Source organism: Cucurbita moschata, unplaced genomic scaffold, assembly GCF_002738365.1.
Source record: "Cucurbita moschata cultivar Rifu unplaced genomic scaffold, Cmos_1.0 Cmo_Scf00004, whole genome shotgun sequence".
Classification (NCBI taxonomy): domain Eukaryota; kingdom Viridiplantae; phylum Streptophyta; class Magnoliopsida; order Cucurbitales; family Cucurbitaceae; genus Cucurbita; species Cucurbita moschata.
In genome coordinates, this window is record NW_019268520.1 from 6,953,967 (window position 1) to 6,970,911 (window position 16,945).

At 39.2% G+C, this 16,945-nt stretch overlaps 5 protein-coding genes across 6 annotated transcripts; 4 read left to right on the forward strand and 1 right to left on the reverse strand.

The window, feature by feature from the left end:
- The first annotated feature begins 978 nt into the window (after nucleotides 1-978).
- LOC111441524 (pyruvate decarboxylase 1) lies at nucleotides 979-4,085 on the forward strand. 2 transcript variants are annotated; one of them, XM_023078560.1, is made up of 7 exons: nucleotides 979-1,633; nucleotides 1,720-1,883; nucleotides 2,061-2,711; nucleotides 2,818-2,935; nucleotides 3,007-3,195; nucleotides 3,284-3,361; nucleotides 3,889-4,085. In XM_023078560.1, exons 1-7 carry the CDS (start codon nucleotides 1,109-1,111, stop codon nucleotides 3,919-3,921), a joined length of 1,758 nt encoding a protein of 585 aa, XP_022934328.1. In that variant the 5' UTR covers nucleotides 979-1,108; the 3' UTR covers nucleotides 3,922-4,085. The 2 variants fall into 2 exon arrangements, with proteins under 2 accessions (XP_022934328.1, XP_022934327.1); XM_023078559.1 differs by lacking the exon at nucleotides 3,889-4,085 and having other exon boundaries at nucleotides 980-1,633; nucleotides 3,284-3,642.
- A 234-nt stretch (nucleotides 4,086-4,319) lies between these two features.
- Nucleotides 4,320-7,407, forward strand: LOC111441771 (receptor like protein 42-like). The gene is made up of 2 exons (XM_023078868.1): nucleotides 4,320-4,667; nucleotides 4,753-7,407. Exons 1-2 carry the CDS (start codon nucleotides 4,320-4,322, stop codon nucleotides 7,399-7,401), a joined length of 2,997 nt encoding a protein of 998 aa, XP_022934636.1. The 3' UTR covers nucleotides 7,402-7,407.
- A 2,108-nt stretch (nucleotides 7,408-9,515) lies between these two features.
- On the forward strand, nucleotides 9,516-12,702 carry LOC111441523 (receptor like protein 42-like). The gene has a single exon (XM_023078558.1). The coding sequence runs from the start codon at nucleotides 9,549-9,551 to the stop codon at nucleotides 12,549-12,551; it is 3,003 nt and encodes a 1,000-aa protein (XP_022934326.1). The 5' UTR covers nucleotides 9,516-9,548; the 3' UTR covers nucleotides 12,552-12,702.
- A 202-nt stretch (nucleotides 12,703-12,904) lies between these two features.
- Nucleotides 12,905-13,662, forward strand: LOC111441527 (UPF0098 protein TC_0109). The gene is made up of 2 exons (XM_023078562.1): nucleotides 12,905-13,384; nucleotides 13,490-13,662. The coding sequence occupies exons 1-2, from the start codon at nucleotides 12,956-12,958 to the stop codon at nucleotides 13,562-13,564; spliced, it is 504 nt and encodes a 167-aa protein (XP_022934330.1). The 5' UTR covers nucleotides 12,905-12,955; the 3' UTR covers nucleotides 13,565-13,662.
- On the reverse strand, nucleotides 13,636-15,935 carry LOC111441525 (ammonium transporter 2-like). The gene is made up of 4 exons (XM_023078561.1): nucleotides 14,968-15,935; nucleotides 14,602-14,887; nucleotides 14,338-14,441; nucleotides 13,636-14,224 (listed from the first exon to the last, which is right to left on the reverse strand). Exons 1-4 carry the CDS (start codon nucleotides 15,604-15,606, stop codon nucleotides 13,790-13,792), a joined length of 1,464 nt encoding a protein of 487 aa, XP_022934329.1. The 5' UTR covers nucleotides 15,607-15,935; the 3' UTR covers nucleotides 13,636-13,789.
- Nucleotides 15,936-16,945: the final 1,010 nt, after the last annotated feature.

A 16,945-nucleotide genomic window follows, 5' to 3' on the forward strand; every position in this document is an offset into this window, starting at 1 on the left:
TGGTTTCTGTCTTTTCCCCTGGTTTTCAGTTTTCATTTATTTTGCTATTTAATCATTTTAAAACAACTTTTTTATTTTTAATTAGCCACATCACATGCTCATAACGTGAAATTATACACTTGGACCCTGGATGTGTTGTTTCACACGCTCATCTGGTATATTTAAATTTCTCTTAATTTCACTCTTTTTTTCTTTAAATAATACATGAATCAAAATTTGACAACTTCATACTTTAATTGAAAACAAATGTGTTAATAATTAATTTAATTAGGTAAAAGTTAACTTGATATAGAAAAAAAAAAAAAAAACAAACAAACAAACAAAAAGAAAAGGGCTAATTGAGTCCACTTTATATGCCAAGTTGGTGTTAGTGCGGTATTAGGGTTTTATATAATATAAAGGCTACTTTTACAAAGTGCTTAAAGGTGAGCCCCGCCATAATAAAAAAAAGTCAAGTTAAATATTTAGTGACGTCAAATTTTTCTATAGTCATGGATCGAACGGTTACGGTCACCATTCCTTTACTTATATATTGGTTTTGAATATTCTTAAATTGTTGGAATATTTTAAAAGTCAAGAAAACGACACAAGATACCGATTATGTTATATTCCGTTCCAATTTTACGTCCAAGTAGCATTCTATATGCTGTTTAAAAATTAATAAATAAAAATAAATAGACCTCCCGTATTTGAAAAAAAGAAAAAAAGAAAAAAAAAAGTGATGTATTGTTGTTTTATTAAAACAATAAATGATGGAAAATTAGTAAATAAGGAAGGGAGAAATGATTTTCTCGTCAAACTCCGATCACAGTAATTACGGATTCTAGCCCACGAGAATCCACAGGCATCAGCGCACTCCAAAAATAACCTTTTTCAAAACCGTTTTTGTTTTGCTCTCTCTTTTTTTTTTTTTTTTTTTTCTTTGTAAAAAAAAAAAAAATGGTTTCCTCTTACCACTCGCCACCCACGGCAACTCCCACGCCATTGCCGCCACTTCATCCCTTTATATATAAGCCTCTTCATTTCCTCTCCATTTCATCGTTCTAAACCACCGTTCTCTGATTTCCCGATTTCATATTTCGATCAAATCTCATCCATTCCTCAATCAATGGACACCAAAATCGGATCGCTCGATGCTTGCAAACCCGCCAACAACGCTGTCTGTTGTCCATCCAACGGCTCTGTTTGCACCATCCAAAATTCCGTCCCCTCCACCGTCGTCACCTCGTCGGAGGCTACACTTGGCCGCCACCTGGCGCGGCGCCTGGTCCAAATCGGTATCACCGATGTGTTCTCCGTTCCCGGCGATTTTAACCTGACGCTTCTCGACCATTTAATCGCCGAGCCTGGGCTCAACAACATCGGCTGCTGTAACGAGCTTAATGCTGGATATGCCGCTGATGGCTACGCCAGATCCCGCGGCGTCGGTGCGTGTGTCGTCACGTTCACCGTCGGCGGTCTTAGCGTTCTGAATGCCATCGCCGGAGCCTACAGTGAGAACTTGCCACTCATTTGCATCGTCGGTGGCCCTAACTCCAATGACTACGGAACTAACAGAATCCTTCATCACACTATCGGCCTCCCTGACTTCAGCCAAGAACTCCGATGCTTTCAAACCGTCACTTGCTTTCAGGTACTACACAAGATCTTATCGCATGCCTTTCTTTTCTGGTTCTAGATTTTTGTTGATTAATGAGGTGATTTCTTGTTTTTGTTTAGGCTGTTGTGAATAATCTTGAAGATGCTCATGAGTTGATTGATACAGCCATTTCTACTGCCTTGAAAGAAAGCAAGCCTGTTTATATAAGTATTGGTTGTAATTTGCCTGGGATTCCTCACCCCACCTTCAGCCGTGATCCAGTTCCATTTTCGCTTTCTCCCAAGTAAGTTCTGTTCAAGAATAAGTGCATAAATTGTTCTGTAATTTATTAGACGCTATTAGACGCACATTCACATCAGATAATTAAATTTCCTGGAAGTTTGGGGCCTAAGTTTATAATGGCATGTTAAAGAGGAACTTAGCTTTGAAATTATTGAATGGATTTCTGTGATGGGAACAGAGTGAGCAATCCACATGGGCTAGAGGCGGCAGTGGAGGCGGCGGCACAATTCTTGAACAAGGCCGTGAAGCCAGTGCTTGTTGGTGGGCCTAAATTGCGAGTTGCCAAGGGCTGTGATGCTTTTGTGGAGCTCGCTGATGCTTGTGGCTACGCCTTGTCTGTGATGCCATCGGCGAAAGGGCTTGTCCCCGAGCACCATCCTCATTTCATTGGAACTTACTGGGGCGCTGTCAGTACCTCCTTCTGTGCCGAGATTGTGGAGTCTGCTGATTCATACTTGTTTGCCGGACCCATTTTCAATGACTACAGCTCTGTTGGGTACTCTCTTTTACTCAAAAGGGAGAAGGCCATTATTGTGCAGCCCGATCGGGTGACCATCGGCAACGGACCCACATTTGGTTGTGTTCTAATGAAAGATTTCCTTCAAGCACTTTCAAAACGTGTTAACAAAAACACCACGGCATATGAAAACTACCATAGAATCTTTGTTCCTGAAGGCCATCCTTTGAAATCAGAACCCAAAGAAGCGTTGAGGGTCAATATTTTATTCCAACACATTCAAAAGATGCTCAGTGGTCAAACGGCTGTGATTGCTGAGACGGGGGACTCTTGGTTCAACTGCCAGAAACTTAAATTGCCAAAGGGATGCGGGTAAGCCATTGTTTGCCAAATTTACAATGATATCAACCGTTATGTTCAGATCCTAAAAAAGGTTATTTACTTTCCTCTTTTTGTTTGTTTGTTTGTTTATTTGCAGATATGAGTTCCAAATGCAGTATGGTTCTATTGGTTGGTCAGTTGGCGCCACTCTTGGATATGCACAGGCTGTACCAGAGAAGAGAGTAATTGCCTGTATTGGTGATGGAAGCTTCCAGGTAAAATTTGGTTTGATCGAACATTTCGAGTACGACTTTCGGTTGTTAATCGGTACTCCTTCACATCACAGGTGACTGCACAAGACATATCGACAATGATCCGTTGTGGACAGAAAACCATCATATTCTTGATAAACAATGGTGGTTACACGATTGAAGTCGAGATCCACGACGGGCCTTACAATGTGATCAAGAATTGGAACTACACGGCATTGGTCGATGCAATCCACAACGGGGAGGGGAAGTGTTGGACGACAAAGGTAAGTTGGTATCGAACTCTTTGGTTTGAGAGGTGCAGGGGAGGAGTAGGAGGAATCCTGTGTTTAATGAACGAATTCGGTGTTGCAGGTTCGATGCGAGGAAGAGCTTATTGAGGCCATTGGAACAGCCACAGGAGACAAAAAGGACAGCTTGTGTTTCATAGAGGTAATCGCTCACAAGGATGATACTAGCAAAGAGCTATTGGAATGGGGCTCTAGAGTCTCTGCTGCCAACAGCCGCCCTCCCAATCCTCAGTAAACAAACCAAAAAAAAAAAAAGAAAAGAAAAAAAGATATTAATAAAACTTCATCAACTTTGCAGCAATTTGCTTCCTCGTTATTGTGTTTGATTTGAGATTGTATTAGAAAAAAAAAAAAAACAAGTATTTTGTTGTGTAAATTCCTTCGAACATTTTCTTATCGAGAGCAATATCTTCTTGAGTTTTATATTCTCTGTTATAGTCTTTTCTTGGATTCCCTCTTGAGCACGTGCTCCTCACGTGATGTTTGGTTCAGTACGAAAATTAAAAAACGTTCAGACGCGACTGTAGAACACATTAAATAATATTAATAATAATACTTAATTGAAAACAATTTAAAAAAACGGCAGCTACATATGATGAAAGAAGAATGAAATTAGGTGAAGAACATTTGACTAATTAAACAAAGATTAATAAATATTTCATGTCTCAGGTTGCAGTTGTTCGTGGAGAAGCTGAAGTTTAAGGATTCTAAGAGCACGACAATCTGAGAGGAATGTTTTGTCTGGAGGCAAAGCTGGCTGTTTTTCTCGTTTATATTAGTGTCCCTTTGAACTTAAAATTAAAAATATTACATATTATATGGGTTGACCTGACCATCGATTTCTCTCTTTTTAAATGCTAATTATTCAAAAATTAGCAGCGAGACGACTCCCAAACTTGTGGTCAATGTGCCTGGTCGTCGAAGCAACTTCAAAATTTTCCCCATACTAAATCATCATGCTTCATTGCCGTTTCTTTTCTTCAAAATTCGTCCCCTTCTGTACGGCTATCCATTCCAATGGCGAATCTGCTGCTGCTACTCTACTTTCATGCCTTTTTCTCATACCCATATGGTCGATATTACTTCCAATTGAAACTAATATGGTGCTTGGACGATGCCCTGAGGATCAGCGGTCCCTGTTGCTCGAATTGAAGAATAATCTCACATACCAATCTCATTTGTCCGTCAAACTGGTTCAGTGGAATGAAAGTGTCGCGTACTGTAATTGGAAGGGTGTTACCTGTGATGACGCCTGTGTTATCGGTCTTGATTTGAGCGATGAGTTCATTTCCGGTGGGATTGATAATTCCAGTAGTCTTTTCCGTCTTCGGTTCTTGCGAAGTTTAAACTTGGGTCTCAACCGGTTCAATTCCACGATGCCGACTGGATTTGAGAGGCTTTCGAGTTTGAGTGTGCTGAATATGTCTAATTCTGGATTTTGGGGACAGGTTCCAATTGAGATCTCAAGCTTAACAGGGTTGGTTACGCTCGATCTTACTGGCTCATCTCTCTTTCAACCTTTTGACACTGAAGCTTGAGAACCCAAATTTGACGTCTCTTGTTAGCAATTTGACCAATTTGAGAGCTCTATATCTTGATGGTGTAGATTTATCAGCTGCGGGAAGAGAGTGGTGCAAGGCCTTATCGTCTTCACTGCATAATCTGAGAGTGTTGAGTTTGTCGGACTGTTCACTTTCTGGACCTCTTGATTCTTCTCTTGCGAAGCTTCAAAATCTATCAGAAATTCGTCTGGATAGCAACTTCTTTTCCTCACCGGTTCCCAAGGAATTTGCAGATTTCCCTAATTTGACTTCGCTGCATCTTAGCAATTCAAGATTATTTGGAGAATTCCCTCAAAGAATATTCCAGGTATCAACTCTTCAAACCCTGGACTTATCCCTGAATCTATTGCTGCAAGGTTCTCTTCCAGATTTCCAATTCAATGGATCCCTTCAAGTTCTTTCGCTTCGTGTCACAAATTTCTCCGGGTCACTGCCAGATTCTATTGGATATTTTAAGAACTTGACCAGATTAGACTTGACGAATTGCAACTTTGGTGGGTCCATCCCAAATTCTATCGAAAAGCTTACACAACTCACATATATGGATCTTTCGAGCAACAGATTTGTTGGTCCAATCCCATCCTTATCCTTATTGAAGAATCTTACAGTTTTGAACCTTGCTCATAATGGGTTGAATGGTTCCATGCTTTCCACTGAATGGGAAGAGCTTTCCAATCTTGTTAACCTTGACCTGCGTAACTATTCTCTCACTGGAAATGTTCCTTTATCTCTGTTCCATCATCCCGCAATCCAGAAGATTCATCTCAGCTACAACCAATTTACTGGTAGTTTGAATGAGCTCGCCGACGTGTCCTCGTTCTTACTTGATACCCTTACATTGGAGAGCAATCGGTTAGGAGGTCCATTCCCGTTGTCGTTTTTTAAACTTCGAGGTCTTAAGATTCTCTCACTTTCATTCAACAATTTTACAGGAAAATTGAATCTAGACATGTTCAAGCAGCTTAAGAATATGGTGAGACTTGAACTCTCAAGTAACAGTTTGTCAGTTGAAACAGAGAGCACTGATTCAAGTTCTTCCTTTCCTCAAATCACCACACTGAAGTTGGCTTCTTGTAACTTAAAAAAGTTACCCGACTTATTGAAAACCCAATCTCTGCTCAACTCTCTTGATCTCTCTGATAATGAACTTCAAGGAAAAGTACCTCTTTGGATTTGGGGACTCAGAACTGTTTCTCAATTAAATCTTTCTTGCAACTCTCTTGCTGGTTTTGAAGGATCACCGAAGAATCTTTCTTCCCGTCTCTATCTTCTTGACCTTCATTCCAACAGATTTGAAGGGCCACTTTCGTTCTTTCCTCCATCTCCTACCTATTTGGATTTCTCCAATAACAGTTTCAGTTCTGTTATTCCACCTGCGGTCGCAAACTACCTTGCGTCTACAATTTTCTTTTCTCTGTCAAGAAATTCTTTTGAAGGTAGTATTCCGAAATCCATATGCAGTACTATAAATCTTAAAGTACTGGATTTGTCTAGTAATAACTTGAGTGGCATGTTTCCCCAATGTCTAACTCAGAGGACTGATCATCTTGTGGTACTAAATCTCAGAGGAAACGCCTTAAATGGCCCTATTCCTACTTCATTTCCAGTTAATTGCAGTCTAAGGACTCTTGATCTAAGTGGAAACAACATTGAAGGGGAGTTACCGAAATCTTTATCCAATTGCCGTCATTTGGAGGTTTTGGACATTGGGAATAATCAGATACAAGACATCTTTCCATGCCCATTGAAGAACAAATCCACTTTGCGGGTACTTGTTCTTCGCTCGAACAAATTTCATGGAAGTTTTGGATGTCAGGAGAGCAATGGCAGCTGGGAGAGCCTGCAAATTGTGGACATATCTCGAAACAACTTCAATGGCGGTATTTCTGGGAAGAGCATAGTAAAATGGAAAGCAATGGTGAATGAGGAAGATTATAGCAAGTCAAGAGCTATTCACCTTCGTTTTAGTTTCTTCAAATTCAGTTCTGTGAACTATCAAGACACAGTAACCATTACAAGCAAAGGTCTGAACGTTGAACTGAAAAAAATTCTAACAATCGTCACATCCATCGACTTCTCCTGCAATCACTTTGATGGGCAGATACCTAAAGAAGTCGGGCAACTTAGGGCGCTTTATCTTCTCAACCTCTCACACAATTCTCTATCGGGTGAAATTCCTTCATCCATAGGAAATTTGAGTCAGCTGGGTTCTTTAGACCTTTCAAATAACAGGCTTAATGGCATAATCCCTTCAGATCTTGCAAGACTATCGTTTCTAGGAGTATTGAATCTCTCCTACAATCTGTTGGTTGGTAAGATCCCTATCGGCCCTCAAATCCAAACATTTTCACCAGATTCCTTCGTAGGTAACGAAGGATTATGCGGATCCCCTTTGCCGAAGGAATGCAAAACTGATATTCGACCATCTTCAGATACAAGAACCTCAGCAGGGGGGGTTTCAGAAAATGAATTTGAATGGCAATACATAATAATTACCTTTGGATTCATATCAGGTGCGATCACGGGTGCAATCGCCGGTCTTTGGGTTTGGGAGAAAAAATCCGATACTTTGATGAGATGGGCCTCGGCTTTAGGTTTTGGTATCAAGAAAAGGGTTTAAATCTTATTTGATATTGAATTTTCCTTTTCTAAAATATCATATTCATGAATTGGCGGTCACTTCACTTAAACTCGAATTAATTCTGATGTGGATTTGAGATTTATATGCTTTTAAATAACGTTCCAAAAAAGGTCACAGTCGAACAAATAAACAAAATTATAAAAATAAACAAAATAGTTATTTTAAACTTTTGGTTTAACGTTATAAAAGTAAATAAAATTTTCTTAAACTTGAACAAGTTTTTGGAAACGTTCAGATTGTTGGATGATGGAAGTCCCACGTCGACTAATATAGGGTGTGATCATGGGTTTATAACTGAGGAATACTACTTCCATTGGTATGAGGCCTTTTGGGGAAGCCCAAAGCAAAGCCATGAGAGGTTACACTCAAAGTGGACAATATCATACCATTGTGGAGAGTCGTGTTCGTCTAACACAGATTACTTTTTGTTTAAAATGCTATTTTGTATTCCTATTTTTAAAGTTAGATTATAAATATTAATTTTATAAATTTTGGAAAAATTATGTTGGAGTAACTGCATTTTAAATATGATTTTGCAAATATGAAAATTGATTGAAATAAAAACAATGCTTTTTGACCTTTTTACATAGCCGATGAATTTTGTGCCATATTTGTAAGTTATGATTGTTATTTGTGTGATTGGCCCATTAAGGTTGAGCAACCTTAATTAGATAATTGAAAGGATAATAATTAAGATATAATGGAACCCAACTAATTTTGACCAAAATAATACTTTAATTTTAATGTTTTAAAACCTAATTTTTAGATTATAATTTAAGGGATCAAGTCGCCACTATTTTTTTTTTTTTTTTTTTGCCGTTTTTTATTAAAATAAATATGTATTGAAAATATGAAATCTCTATTATCGCTCGTATTGAATACTTGAAGCAATGAACAAATTAATTGAGTTTAAAATAATTTATGTTTAATTTAATAAAATAGGCCTGCCTTTCATTTGTAAAATAATAAATTGATTAATCTCGGAAACATAACTAAAAATTACTTGTTAATGATTGTTGACTCATGGAAATATTGGTGAACTAATTCTAATAGCCGACAACCTCGCAGATTTGTTTTTTTTTTTTTTTTTTTTTTTTTTTTTTTTAATAATTTATATGCATTATTTTTAAAAGATGAAATAGTTTTTTTCTTCTGAAGTATAGTGGTAGGTAATGATTTAATTTAATTTAAAATTCAAAATAATAACAAGGATAATGATAAATTAATAAATTATATATATGAAAATATCATTGTTTATAAATTGCACGATAATTTCAGATAAATTTTTATAAACATAATTTATTTTTATTAAAATTGATGGCCAAAATGAATTTTTTAAGCTCCAAATACTAGAAGACTTGAGGAGAATGGAGTAAAATACGTTGTAATGTTGTATAGGTAGGAGAAAAATGAAATCCGTAGCGTTGCGGCGGCGGAAATTTTGGTATTGGGTTCACATAGACGCGGTTTATGTTGAATGCGCTTCCATCGCTGACCATTCCACCGTCCTTGAATGCCATTTCCCCTAATTTCTCTTTTCTCTTCATTCTTCGTCTTCCTCTCTGTTCTTCGTCTTCCCGCATTTGTTTCTTCGCATTCGGATTCTGGTCCTGCCGAACCCACACATGTCTGGGGGTCAACCTGGTGGCTTATGAACTTCCTTAAACTCATTACTAATTCACACCACTTTCCCCATTTCTTATCCGTATGGACCTTTCCAGTAGTCGGCCCCGATGAGAAATCTGATATTTTCATGCATTTTTTTGATATTCAATTCCTCGATTTTACTTAGCATAGGAAATCTTGTGGTCTCTGGACGATGCCCTGAGGATCAGCGGTCTCTGTTGCTCGAATTCAGGAATAATCTCACGTACAAATCTAATTTGTCCGTGAAACTGGTTCAGTGGAATGAAAGTGTCGATTACTGTATTTGGAAGGGTGTTACCTGTGTTGACGGCTGTGTTACTGGTCTTGATTTGAGCGATGAGTTGATTTCTGGAGGGATTGATAATTCCAGTAGTCTTTTCAGTCTTCGGTTCTTGCGAATTTTGAACTTGGCTTTCAACAGGTTCAATTCCACGATGCCGTCCGGATTTGAAAGGCTTTCGAATTTGAGTGTGCTGAATATGTCTAATTCTGGATTTGGAGGCCAGATTCCTATTGAGATTTCAAGCTTAACAGGGTTGGTTATGCTCGATCTCACTAGCTCGTCTCTTTTTCAAGCTTCGACACTGAAGCTCGAGAACCCAAATTTGACGACTCTTGTTCATAATCTGAGCAATTTGAGAGTTCTATATCTTGATGGTGTTGATTTATCAGCTGCAGGAAGTGAATGGTGCAAGGCCTTATCGTCTTCGCTGCATAATCTGAGAGCGTTGAGTTTGTCCGGCTGTTCACTTTCTGGACCTCTCGATTCTTCCCTTGCGAAGCTTCCAAATCTATCAGAAATTCGTCTGGATAGCAACAACTTTTCCTCACCGGTTCCCAAGGAATTTGCAGATTTCCCTAATTTGACTTCGCTGCATCTTAGCAATTCAAGATTATTTGGAGAATTCCCTCAAAGAATATTCCAGGTATCAACTCTCCAAACTCTGGACTTATCCCTGAATATGTTGCTGCAAGGCTCTATTCCAGATTCCCAATTCAATGGATCCCTTCAAGTTCTTTTGCTTCGTAACACCAATTTTTCTGGGGAACTGCCAAATTCTATTGGGTATTATAAGAACTTAACCAGATTAGACTTGACGAGTTGCAACTTTGGTGGGTCGATCCCAAATTCTATTCAAAAGCTCACACAACTCACATATATGGATCTTTCGAGCAACAGATTTGTTGGTCCAATCCCATCCTTATCCTTATTGAAGAATCTTACTGTTTTGAACCTTGCTCATAATAGGTTGAATGGTTCCATGCTTTCCACTAAATGGGAAGAGCTTTCCAATCTTGTTAACCTTGACTTGCGTAACAATTCCCTCGCTGGAAATGTTCCTTTATCTATATTCCATCTTCCCGCAATTCAGAAGATTCAACTCTGCAACAACCAATTTAATGGTAGTTTGAATGAGCTCTCCAACGTGTCTTCTTTCTTACTTGATACCCTTACTTTGGAGAGCAATCGGTTAGAGGGACCATTCCCATCGTCGTTTTTTGAACTTCGAGGTCTTAAGATTCTCTCACTTTCATTCAACAATTTTACTGGAAAATTGAATCTGGACATGTTCAAGCAGCTTAAGAACATAACAAGACTTGAACTCTCAAGTAACAGTCTATCAGTTGAAACAGAGAGCACTAATTCAAGTTCTACCTTTCCTCAAATGACCACACTGAAATTGGCCTCTTGTAAGTTAAAAAAGTTCCCTGACTTCTTGAAAACCCAATCTCTTCTCAACTCTCTTGATCTCTCTGATAATGAACTTCAAGGAAAAGTACCTCTTTGGATTTGGGGACTCAGAACTGTTTCTCAATTAAATCTTTCTTGCAACTCTCTAGCTGCTTTTGAAGGATCTCCAAACGATCTTTCTTCCCGTCTCTATCTTCTTGACCTTCATTCCAACGTGTTTGAAGGGCCACTCTCGGTTTTCCCCCCATCTGCTTCCTATTTGGATTTCTCCAATAACAGTTTCACTTCTGTTATTCCACCTGCGGTTGGAAACTACCTCGCGTCTACAGTTTTCTTGTCTCTCTCAAGAAATTCTTTTGAAGGAAGTATTCCGGAATCCATATGCAATGCTACAAGTCTTCAAGTACTGGATTTGTCTAGTAATAACTTGAGTGGCATGTTTCCCCAATGTCTAACTCAGAGGACTGATAATCTTGTGGTACTAAACCTTAGAGGAAACGCCTTGAATGGCTCCATTCCTAATACATTTCCAGTTACTTGCAGTCTGAGGACGCTTGATCTAAGCGTAAACAACATCGAAGGGAAGGTACCGAAATCTTTATCCAATTGCCGACAGTTGGAGGTTCTGGACCTTGGGAATAATCAGATACAAGATGTCTTTCCATGCCCATTGAAGAACATATCCACTCTGCGGGTGCTTGTTCTTCGCTCGAATAAGTTTCATGGGAAGTTTGGATGTCATGAGATCAATGGCACCTGGAAGAGCCTGCAAATTGTGGACATATCTCGAAACAACTTCAATGGCAGTATTTCTGGGAAGTGCATAGTAAAATGGAAAGCAATGGTGAATGAGGAAGATTATAGCAAGTCAAGAGCTAACCACCTTCGTTTTAATTTCTTCAAATTCAGTTCTGTGAACTATCAAGACACAGTAACTATTACCAGCAAAGGTCTGGACGTGGAGCTCCAAAAAATTCTAACAGTCTACACATCCATCGACTTCTCCTGCAATTCCTTCGATGGGCAGATACCTATAGAAGTGGGGCAACTTAGAGCGCTTTATGTTCTCAACTTGTCACACAATTCTCTGTCGGGTGAAATTCCTTCATCCATAGGAAATTTAAGTCAGCTGGGTTCTCTAGACCTTTCTAGTAACAGGCTTAGTGGCACAATCCCTTCACAGCTTGCAAAACTTTCGTTTCTAGGAGTGTTGAATCTCTCCTACAATCTGTTGGTTGGTATGATCCCGAATGGCCCTCAAATCCAAACATTTTCACCAGATTCCTTCGCGGGTAATCCAGGATTATGCGGAGCCCCTTTGGCGAAGGAATGCAAAACCACCACCCATTCAACTTCAGACACAAGATTCTCGGAGTCATCTTCAGCAGCTGATGCTGATTGGCAATTCATATTCATTGGAGTTGGGTTCGGAGTAGGAGCAGCTGCAGTTGTTGCTCCTCTTATGTTTTTGGATGTCGCAAGAAAATGGTCGGACGAAACGGTTGACAAAATTATTCTGGTCATTCTTCCATTGATGGGATACATGTACCTGACTTCCAGTGAACGCAAAATCGAAGCAGAAGAAGATGATGATAGTGAAGATGAGGATTACATTGCTGTTGTTGGGTATGAAAATGAAGGAAGTGAAGAAAGATCCGCAGAGTTTGAAGGGCCATATTGTGTTTTTTGTTCCAAACTTGATATCCACAGGAAGAAGGTTATTCATGATCCTCGATGTACATGCGTCCCTTCACCTTCCCCATCTTCTTCCCATTCTACATTTCTATAGAAAAATTCAATCATCAAAAGTTCATATTTTCCATTCTTTTTGAGATTCTATTATTTAGAAAATAAGAGCCTTTCTTCTGTACATAATTCAAGATTTGATCGTTCCCTGTGTAACTATCTCCTCCTCATAATATATTATCATACATATTTACTTTCATAGTATTTTATATTTTATTAAAACATAACTTTACCGGGCACTAAATAAAAAGTATAAACCGCATTCCGCTTGGAACAGTCTGCGCTTGCCACGTTAAAGGTAACGTGTTGTCGCCATCTCGAAGCTTCTGGCACTATGTCTTAGTGGGTAGATACGTGGCCAAGAGCCAAAGAAAGTCTATAAAAAAGGGGCATTCCCATGACGCAGCAGACAAGAAGAAGAAGAAGAAGAAGAAGAAGCTAAGGACCATGGCCGACAGCGAGGAGTTCAGGCTGGCGTCTTCAGCAATAGTCCACGAAGGAAGGTTGCCAAGAAAGTACACATCAGAAGGCCAAGGGGCGCAGAAGAATAGATCTCCGCCGTTGGAATGGTACAACGTGCCTCAAGGGACCAAGACCCTCGCACTTGTGGTGCAGGACATCGACGCGCCGAACCCTGACGGCCCTATTGTGCCGTGGACTGTTTGGGTGGTTGTGAACATACCGCCAAGCTTGAAGGGCCTTCCCGAAGATTTCTCAGGGAACCAACAGGGGCTCGGTAAGGATTATGCGTCTATCCAAGAGGGCAACAACGACGATAAAATCCCTGGGTGGCGTGTACCCACTTTGCCCTCACTTGGCCACCGCTTTGAGTTCAAGCTCTACGCTTTGGACGATGAGATGAACCTCGGCAATAAGGTCAATTATAGCCCAGGAATATTAATATTAAAAATTAAAATTGATGAACTTCTAATCATTTCCTTTCCATCTTTTTGGATAATGATTCCGTGCCTTGACTTGCAGCCGACAAAGGAGAAGCTGTTAGACGAAATAGAAGGGCACGTGCTGGGAGAAGCTGTATTAATGGCGATCTTCTGATCATGGGACGGGACATTCAACTTTTTGTACTCTTTTTTGTCACTTTCTTATCTGAAATGGAGCCTCAGGGGTGAGGAGAAAACTCTGTATTTTGTGCATTAAATCTTCTTAATAACAGAGGAATGTCACCACACCAGGAATAAACTTCGGCACAAAAATTAAGCCACTAAAATTATGAACATTCAAGACGCACTCGAATCAAACCAAAGCAGGCTTTAAAAATGTTTACAACTCGATGATTACTCCTCTAGCACCATGGATATAGGGCGAGGCCCTTCCTTCTTCCACATTGTTCCCCGCAGTACCGTGCCTTCTGGGATCGAATTTCTCGCCGTCGCCCCAAAGAGCATAAGCCTCCTCGCCGTGGACGGCGTCATCGCCGATCATAAGTTCCTCGTCAGGCATCCTCAATGGCATAAACAGCCGAATAAAGAGGAGTATTATGGTCGTAGACACTACGTTCCATCCTATAATAAACGCGGATCCGGCCAGTTGTTTCAGGAATTGAACGCCGCCGTTTTTGCCGTAAAAGGCTCCGCGTGTGCCGGTTATCGGTAGGTATAGATCGCATAGAGTGGGCTCGGCTAAAAGCCCTGTTAAAAGCCCGCCCATCATTCCCGCCACCGCGTGCGTGTGAAATACGCCGAGCGTGTCGTCAGCCTGTTGCACGTGATTTGACAAAATTTAAAATAAAATAAATGAACTTTAATTAATAGAGTTAAATATGTAATTATGTAAATCATAACAACAATGGTTGAAATTTGGTTTTTCACCTTTTGCAAGAAACTCAATTTTTTGTGAAGGACCATCATGGATACCCATGGAATACTCCCTCCAAGAATCCCCATTATCATAGCCGCCCACGTCTGCACTATTCCTGTTTCCATTTATTTGTTAAAAATGTTGACAATTTAATTTTATAAACAATATAATTATCTGAGTCAAATGTAATATACATTAATAATTCTATATTTATTAAAACCCCCTAATTTAATTATAATTACACGTAAGCTAAAAAAAAACATTACAAAAATTACCTGCGCCGGGAGTAACGCAAGCCAAGCCAGTCATCATACCCTGAATGGCTCCAATCACCGATGGCTTCCCAAAGTACAATACGTCCAAAATGGTCCACACCAGCAGGCTCGTCGCGGCGCTCACGTTCGTATTCAGCACAGCTATCGACGCGACCACGTTCGCCGAGTGCGGCGCCCCGCCGTTAAATCCAGACCATCCCATCCACAGCAGCCCTGCTCCGGCCAGCATCAGCAGTACGTTATTGGGCGGAAACCTCTCCCTGTCACTCTTAATCCTCGGCCCAACCTGACCAAACAGTTGAAAACCAATCAATTCAAAACCCTGTTCGAAAACGAAATCAAATTCACTCGGGTTTTTGCTCTTACCCAATAAGCGGCGGTCAGGCCAGCAATCCCTGAAGAGAGATGGATCACGTAGCCGCCGGAGTAATCAATTACGCCCCATTGAAAGAGAAATCCTCCGCCCCAAACAGAATATGCTCCGACGGTGTATGCGAAAATTACCCAAAGAGGAACAAACGCCATCCAAGCTTTGATGTTCATTCTTGCAAGAACAGAGCCAGCCAGTAAAATCACCGTAATCGCAGCAAAAGTGAACTGGAAATACACAAGCGAAGCCATCGGAATATTGGGTTCAATTCTGAGCGTTACCCTTCCATCGTTGTTTGTATTGCCACTCTCGGGGATATTGGCTCGGTCAATTAGGTAACTTTGGGTCAGAGCTGGAATCCCTTTGCCCCACAGAGGAACCAGCTGGTCGCCAAAGGCCATTCGGTAACCGACGAGGACCCAACAAATTAGAACGGCGGCGAAGGCGTAGAGGACCATAAAGGCAGAATTGACAGCCCATTTCTTTTTGACGATGCTGGCGTAGAGAATCACAAGGCCAGGCATGCTCTGAAGTCCGACGAGAGTGGAGGCTGTAATTTGCCAAGAGTTGTCGCCGGTGTTCAGCCATGGCGGGGATCCGGCGGCCATGTTTCCCGGCTGGGCCGTGTTGTTCATCAGGAATTTGGTGATTGTTTGAGGGTTGGAAGAAAGTGAGAGGTTGGAGAATGAAGTTTGAAATTTGATGGAGGAAGGAAATTTGGAGGGTATGACAAGTGGGTTTCTAGGAATTGAAGTGTTGATAGCGAGATTTGAAGGATGTTGAAGGAATGGGGTGAGAAATTGGAAGTAGTTGGTTCTTTTTCAGCGGAGTCGCATAAAAAATGGTATCAACTGGAGCCGAGTGGGTGCCGTTTTGACCCTATATTCCTCCTCCTGCCTCCGCGGAGTACTTCCATCTTCCCACCTTCAGTATTAAAATCATAATTCATAATTATATCATCCTTTAAATTAATCTATAAATTTTTACTTTTAAACATAAATAAACGCTATGATTTTCATCCTCTAATTACATCAATTACTGATTTTTATTTTTCAATATTTTTATCTCAATTATTTGGATTCTTTTAAGACCCAACTTTGAATAGTTCATACATGAAAAATATTTTATAATAATTATTTTTATTTTGTTTCATAGACAGAAAATTTCAAGAAGCCACCAAACATAACTCAAATATTTACTTTAAAATAGAAATACATTGCTTAATTTTTCTACATTTTTCTTAGTTCAACCCCAACGTGTAAATATAATTTTAAATAATTTTCTTTTTCGTCAATAATATATACCTTAATTAATCGAATTATGTTTAGAGCCACAACCGTCTTTATTAGTATTTAAAAATGACCATTAGAATCAAAACAAATTTGTTTGTAATTTAAAATTTAAATATTCATTTAAGTTGTACTCAGTTTGTATAAATTAAATAAATAAATAGGCTTACAATAAATAAGGTGCAACTATATAATTTTTAATTTGAATATTATGTGTCTATAATCATAAGTGGACAAGTTCTTTTATCTCCTATAATGAAGAAAACTAATATTGACAATTATTTTTAAACTACGAGACGTCAGCTCATTTAATATATAATTAAAAAAAATGATAATAGAATTAGAGATGGAAAATAAAAACAAGTTTATAGTTTAGGATTGTTGAAGAAGAAAATGGGAACTAACCTTTATAATATATACAAACATTGAACAGAATAATGGAATGGAAGTCAATGCTAGTCTTGCCCCTTTGTAGGGTATCCCGTTCCTGCTAGGGGCGTTTTTTAGGAAGATATTTAACACCTATAAATTAAATATTATTTTATTAGAGAAGTGAATGAAATATATTTGAAGTTTAGGAGTAAAAAATAATCTTTTGAAATTTGATGAATATAATTAAAAACTATGGATTTTTTTTTTTTTTTTTTTTTTTTTTTTTTTTTTTTTTTTTTTTTTTTTTTTTTTT

Excerpts from the sequence above, each read along its gene's own strand:
- LOC111441524 (XM_023078559.1), top strand. The coding sequence starts at position 1,109 with ATGGACACCAAAATCGGATCGCTCGATGCTTGCAAACCCGCCAACAAC. Across the intron at positions 1,884-2,060 it reads CCATTTTCGCTTTCTCCCAA|AGTGAGCAATCCACATGGGC; the intron begins GTAAGTTCTGTT and ends TGATGGGAACAG. Across the intron at positions 2,936-3,006 it reads TTGGTGATGGAAGCTTCCAG|GTGACTGCACAAGACATATC; the intron begins GTAAAATTTGGT and ends TTCACATCACAG.
- LOC111441771 (XM_023078868.1), top strand. The coding sequence starts at position 4,320 with ATGGTGCTTGGACGATGCCCTGAGGATCAGCGGTCCCTGTTGCTCGAA. Across the intron at positions 4,668-4,752 it reads ATTCTGGATTTTGGGGACAG|CTTGAGAACCCAAATTTGAC; the intron begins GTTCCAATTGAG and ends TTGACACTGAAG.
- LOC111441523 (XM_023078558.1), top strand. The coding sequence starts at position 9,549 with ATGTCTAATTCTGGATTTGGAGGCCAGATTCCTATTGAGATTTCAAGC.
- LOC111441527 (XM_023078562.1), top strand. The coding sequence starts at position 12,956 with ATGGCCGACAGCGAGGAGTTCAGGCTGGCGTCTTCAGCAATAGTCCAC. Across the intron at positions 13,385-13,489 it reads AGATGAACCTCGGCAATAAG|CCGACAAAGGAGAAGCTGTT; the intron begins GTCAATTATAGC and ends CTTGACTTGCAG.
- LOC111441525 (XM_023078561.1), bottom strand. The coding sequence starts at position 15,606 with ATGAACAACACGGCCCAGCCGGGAAACATGGCCGCCGGATCCCCGCCA. Across the intron at positions 14,888-14,967 it reads GCCTGACCGCCGCTTATTGG|GTTGGGCCGAGGATTAAGAG; the intron begins GTAAGAGCAAAA and ends CTGTTTGGTCAG. Across the intron at positions 14,442-14,601 it reads TTGCGTTACTCCCGGCGCAG|GAATAGTGCAGACGTGGGCG; the intron begins GTAATTTTTGTA and ends AAATGGAAACAG.